At 50.2% G+C, this 6,000-nt stretch overlaps 1 protein-coding gene across 9 annotated transcripts in view; it reads left to right on the top strand.

Annotated features, from left to right (window-relative positions):
* Window positions 1–501: 501 nt before the first annotated feature.
* The window catches only part of Unc5d (unc-5 netrin receptor D), a 541,037-nt gene continuing 535,538 nt past the window's right edge, over window positions 502–6,000 (top strand). For 5 of the 9 annotated variants that reach the window (XM_029480897.1, XM_029480896.1, XM_029480895.1 and 2 more), the window contains exon 1: window positions 574–900. In XM_029480897.1, the coding sequence (XP_029336757.1) occupies window positions 804–900 (97 nt within the window). In that variant the 5' untranslated portion in view covers window positions 574–803. Of the gene's footprint in view, window positions 901–6,000 lie in introns of all 9 variants that reach the window. The other 4 variants (XM_021169826.1, XM_021169827.1, XM_021169823.1 and 1 more) reach the window with 1 other exon arrangement.

Here is a 6,000-nt window from a genome sequence, read left to right as displayed (position 1 = left end):
AACTTGATCCCATACGTCTCCAGAAACCCTCGATTCATTCCCTCTTCGTTTTCACATTTGGGCACAGTTGAAGCTTATCATTGCCCCACCCCACCCCCCTTTCTCCTTAGCGCCCGTCCCGTCCTCCCCAGGACTGCGGGTAAAAGTGGAAGCCCTCACATCAAAACTCAAAGTTGAGCGAAACCTTGGTTTCCTGGAAGCCACTGTCTCACTCAGAGTTAGCAAGCCAGAAGTCCACATTCTGCCGCTGGGCGCTCGCCTCCAAGAGGCCGGGCTGCTCGGCACAGCTTGCGCTCGCGCATCCTCGCCTCCGGCCGCGGGGCTCGGGCGCGCAGCAATCCCGCACGCGCGGGGACCTCTGCAGCGGGGAGGCGGTGCCCGCACGTGCGGCGGCTGCGGACTCACCTGCGCCTCCCGAGCCCGGCCCCGCCCATTGCCCCGCCCCGGCGTGACTCATTGGCCGCCGCTCGGAGGGGTGGAGCAGGGGCGGCCCCGGGGCTCATTAGCGATGCGGTCTCCCGGCTCCGCTTGGTAGTCCTGGACCTGGAGAGGAGCTGGGGCTGCGGGCCGGCCGCTTAGCGGGGACGGCGGGCGGCGCCGCAGGAGGCGATGGGGACGCGCGCTGCGTCCCGCTGTCCATCTGATATCCCTGTTCCGCTGCTGTAGGAAGCGGCTGTAGAGAAAAAGAGACTCTCCACAGACCACCACCCCCGGGGAAACCTACTGGCGTTGGCTCCCTGCCGTCGTTCCTCGCGGACTTTCAGGGCGTGGAAGAGGAGCGAATCCTGAGAGGAGCTCGGAGCATGGGGACAGGGGCTGCAGACGGCAGCCGCGGGGCGCGTCGGTGGCTCCCATGGCTAGGACTCTGTTTCTGGGCGGCGGGGGCTGCGGCTGCCCGAGGTAAGCGCTGGGTGGACGGTGGTGTGAGAGGGGAGCTGACGGAGGAGGAGCGGGACTCTCACCTTCGGCATGGGCTTACCAAGTTGTTCTGGCTTCTCTCCGCGCGCATAGCCCGACTCAGTGGGAACCGTGTTAGAGGAGCTCCAGGGGACCACTGCCTTTCAACCCAAGTTTGCTATCTGCAGTAATCCTACAGGTTGCTCTGACCGGAGGGGGGGGGGGGCTACCCTTGAGTTTCTGCACCCGCTGAGATTTTCCAACCTCCCTCCCCACCCTCCGCCCCTCAATTGTTGCAGACTGGGAAACTCGTCTTCCCTATATCCTCTCTCGCCTTGGTCCTCTCCACTTTTCCTTCTTGGGCGAGCTCGTCCCTGGGTGGGAGCCCACGGTGATGTTCGAGATTGCATAGGGAAAGAGGCTTGCCAGTGGGTTCCAATAGAGACTGCGCTTTTTTTCCCCTTCAGGGGGAAGCATCCAAGCTGGTCACTTCGCTCTGCACCAAGCCCCTCGAGCGACCCTAGCCCTGGCTCTAAGCCAGCAGTGGCTTTGCCTTACAGATTCTGCGAGGGGGCAAGAGCTCTGGGGAGTGTGTACCCTGGGGTTTAACTGCGCCTGCAGTGACCAGCCGGATAAGCAGTTGGCCAGAGGGAGGCTGCACTCTCGGCGCATCCTCTCCCTATCGGATGCCTATACCAGCTTGGAAGTGCGGGCCCTACTGAGCAGCAGGGAAATTTAGAAGCAGCGATTTCTCTGCTTCTAATAAGCTCAGACCCCGCCCCCCCCCCCCCCCCCCCCCCTTTTTTTTTTTTTTTTTTTTTTTTTTCTGGATCCACTGCACTCCAGCAGAGCATCAACTTAAAGATAAACCACACGGACCTGTTTTGAAGCTGATCACAGGCAGTTCCAGACAGCCCCAGTGCTGTGGCTACCTTTGAAATAATCTAGAAGCTTCCCATTCCCTGCCCTTCTTTACCTTTCTTCTTTGCTGCTTGCCATCCAGCCGGCTTAGAATATGTAATTGCATTAAATGATTTACCTAACGCTTGTCTAGCAAGCGGTGGCACCGGGCTAACCACCTCTCCTTCTGTTCTTTCTCTTGAACATATCGCTAGTAGCTGTGAGGCCTTTGGAAGGGTTCACAAAGATGCCAAGAACCGGTATAATCTCATTTTTTTTTTCTTTTTATAGAAGCTAACGGTGTTAGGAGTAGCAATACCGCCTGGAAAGAGGAATTAAAAGGGTGGATAGAGGTTTTCAGCAGTATGATCCTATTCTATGCCTATTTGCATTTCATTTCCTGAACTTTTTCACCCCCCCCCCTTTTCTTTTTATAATGGAGCAGGCTTTCAAAAATAAGGAAAGGCTTTAAATACGAGTGATTGTTAGAGTGAGGCGTTTCTTTCTCTTGTTGGAGGAGCATGGGCTTCAGCCATTTAATATACTACGGGGGAACTGGAGACTGCCTAACTGCTCAGGCAACTCTTGAGTGTTTTCTATTCTGTTAGGGGGAAAGCAGGGGTGACAGGGGTCGGTGCTTTGCCCCTCTCTTTCTCCTACATGAGGCCCGAAATGTCCGAGTTACTACTTTCTAGTCACAGCATGGGATAGCTCATGATGACTGACTCCAGATACTGACCCTCAGAATTTAGTTTGTGGAGTTGTCTTTAAGGCAGCTCAAAACAAGAGGTGGGAACACACGCCAGCAGCCTTTTGGATGGGGTTTTGCTGGCTGCGAACGAAGGCTAGCACCTCTTGTCTGCAAGCTGTTCTGTAAAGGTCTCCTGGAAAACATACTGTACACTCTGCAGGCTTATTTACAACAAATGCCTTGCACAGATCATAGAAAATGCCCGAGACACATGGAGCAGTAAATCCGAGTAATGCTTCCCTTGTCATGGTTTCTATTCACCTTTAGCAGCTTTGGGAGATACTTCAAGAAATGAGCATTAAACCGGCTACCAAACCAGTGCATTCTCTGGCACCTGGCTTTGGGCAGGTGGGCACACACAGTAGAAGTTTCCAAATCACAGACGTTCTCTGTATGAAGTTCTATCATTTAGGCAAGGTATGCTGCATTAAACCTGGGATGCTGCGGACTTGTGTAGCATCCCCCTGTAGTAGTCTCACTGTGCTGTGTATGGTTGGTTGGTTCTATAGGCAATTTCTGTATTTGCAAGTTAAATAGTTTGTATTTTGAAGACCTTTTCCTTTGGTGGGGGTGGGGGTGGGGGACGTGGACCCAGTGCGCCTGGCATAAGCCGGGCAAGTACTCTCTCAGTGATCCATAACTGTAGCCCATCAAAGAGCTCTCTTGTGGATTTGATCCAACATGCCATCACTTAGTTACCAAGCCATATAGAATTACACTATTTGCCTTGGTGGTGCAGTACTGTGAGATCAGCAACACTGTTCTTACCATATTTACCAGATACCCACTTCCCTGACGCTAGTACCATCTTCTTCCCCTCTAACTTTTCTCTGCTTCAATGCCTGCTATTAAAACCTCTGGAAACCTGGACTTTTCTTTTTAATGATTGGTTTCACATATACTGTGTGAGGAAATACACACTTGGGACAAGGCTCTGCACAAAGGAAGTAGCCCTGACACAGGGCGTCATTCGATTTTCCACCTTACTAAGGCTTTTGCCTTCAGAGAGCAAGTTTTATTCCTCCTGGTAAAGTATAAGGATAGCACTTCTGATACCATCGTGATGGTAGGTTTTTGACACTTTACACCTTAGACTAAGGATGTTTAAAAGTTACTTGTGACCTGCCAAGTGCTAATTGACTCCACATCCTGTCATACTGACTTGTTTTTATTCTTAGAAGAGTGTGCGGCTGATGGAGTTGCGATTAGCACTAGATTCTGTGCAGAAGAGATCATGTCATTAAGTGGGCTAGATGGTGGCATAAACCCCTGATAACTCGAGAGGTACAAGGATAACACTTAACACTTAAGTTATAGGCACTGAGGGTCACATGACTTACACATGCTCACGTCCTTCAGTTCACATCTTGGAGCTGTTGGCATTTTGGTAATGTGATCTGGGAATGCTTCCTGTGAATCAAAGGTACATTCCGATCACAAGACCGAAAGCAAGTCACCTCCTCCCTCCCAGCCCTCCTAACTTCCTGCCAGGCCTTTGCTGGTTCACAGGTTGTGTTGTGGTGAGAGAGCAGCACTGTGGTACCTTCTCCTCCTGCTCAAGAGATCCTTTTTCAGCATCTCAGTTCTTGAAGGGACAAACATTGTTTTGACTTGTCTGAGGGAAGGCGTGAAGGCCCCTGAACTCTTTCTTCATGTTCTTTCTCACTCTGTGAGTGACCCAAGTATGAGTCTCACTCTTGAGGTAGTGCTCTGAAGTGTCAGGAGACCCACCAGATGATGAGGCTTCTCCCTGGGGGCTTTGGAGACTGACAGGGTCGATCAGGAGGATGTAGACCAGCCTTGCTAGGGAATTAACGGCTCACTTCCCTCCTCTTTCCTAGATGACTTATAAACTTGTGTGTGTGTGTGTGTTTGTGTGTGTGTGTTTTCATTCCATGAATATTGTACCTTAGAACATTGCCAACATGGAGTTTTATGAAGGAATCTGTTTCCTGGGACATAGCAGCTATTTCATATCAGTCTCTACTGGTATTTTGGTTTGTTTGAGACATTTCGAGTATAGACCGACCTCACATGTATGAACATTGAGTCCCAGCATTGACCCCTTAAAGGAGGTAGTAGTCATGTGGAGGGCCACCTTAACGAAAGGCTCAAGCTTGGGCTATCTTTATGGAGTATACCTCTGCCATCCATCCTGATTGCCTTTGCCTCAGGCAATGCCTCCTGAGTGACACTGTCCCTGTCATCTCCCTCTGTCTATTCTGATGCTGTCATCACCTAACTGTGAAACAGCACAAAGACAGAATCTCCCCTAGTCCACCCTAAGTCACACGGGTCACGTAAAAGCCATGTGCTCATTTTTCATTTAAGGTGTGTATTCGAATGTTCATGCATATGGAGACCAGAGGTTGACATGTGTAAACCTTCAATCACTCTCCATCTTTCTTATTAATTTTAATTTTTAAATTGCATTTATTTATTCACACACATGAGAGAGGAAGGTAAGGAGGGGGATGGGGAGGGGGTGAGGAGGGGTAGGAGAGGGGGACGGAGAGGAAGGAGATCATGCATGTTTGCCATAGTGCCCATGAGGAAGCCAGAGGAAAACTTGCAGAATTTTTCTGTTCTTCCCCCCCACCCCTGTGGACCAGAGGGATTGATAGAGGATTAATAGCAGGCCATCAGGCTCCGAAGCCAGCACCTTTACTAACTGAGATACCTAGCTGGCTCACTCAGTTCATGTCACAGGCTCTCTCACTGGACCTGGAACTCATCCATTGGCTAGGATGGCTATCCACAGGCACCAGGGATGACCCGTCTCTGCCTCCCTAGTTCTAGGGCTATGGACTGTGCCGCTTTTGGAACCCCACTTTTAAGTGGATGCTGGAGCTCCCTGCTCAGTGAGCCACCTCTACTCTTTACCTTTCATTTCTACATTGTTGCCCCGAGAACAGTCATTTTTACTCTGCATGCTGGTTATTCTTTAAAAGAAGGTTTTTTTTTTTTAAATTAATTAAGCTATGTATTTATGTTGCCTTCTGATTGCACCTTCCCCTCCCGCCTCTTCTCCAAGTCCTCCCCTCTTCCTCCTCTTTTCTCCCCCTCTCCCCTCCATCCTTTCCTCCTCCTCCCATGGATATCAACCAGTCTTGGCATATCAAGTTGCAGTACAACTAGGTATATCTTCTTTTATTGAGGCTAGACAAGGCAGCCCAGTTAGGGCAAAGGGATCCAAAGGCAGGCATTGAAGTCAGAAACAGCACCTTCTACCACTTAAGGAGTCCCACATGAAGAAGGCATTCTAATATATTAGGTATAAAGTAATTTTGATATTATTCAGTGCATACCATTAATTGTTCTGAATGTGTTATTCATATCAGTTCATTTATTCCTTAAAATGACTCTTTGGAGCAAGGGTTATTTTTTTAAGCTAGGAAGGGAGGGGCACAGAGGGGTTAAATAAAACCCCAAGGCCACGGAGGAGTTGGGAT

The sequence above is a fragment of the Mus caroli genome, chromosome 8, assembly GCF_900094665.2.
Source record: "Mus caroli chromosome 8, CAROLI_EIJ_v1.1, whole genome shotgun sequence".
Classification (NCBI taxonomy): Eukaryota; Metazoa; Chordata; class Mammalia; order Rodentia; family Muridae; genus Mus; species Mus caroli.
The sequence above is the reverse complement of the archived record's forward strand: the minus strand, read 5'-3'. Positions and strand labels throughout refer to the sequence as shown.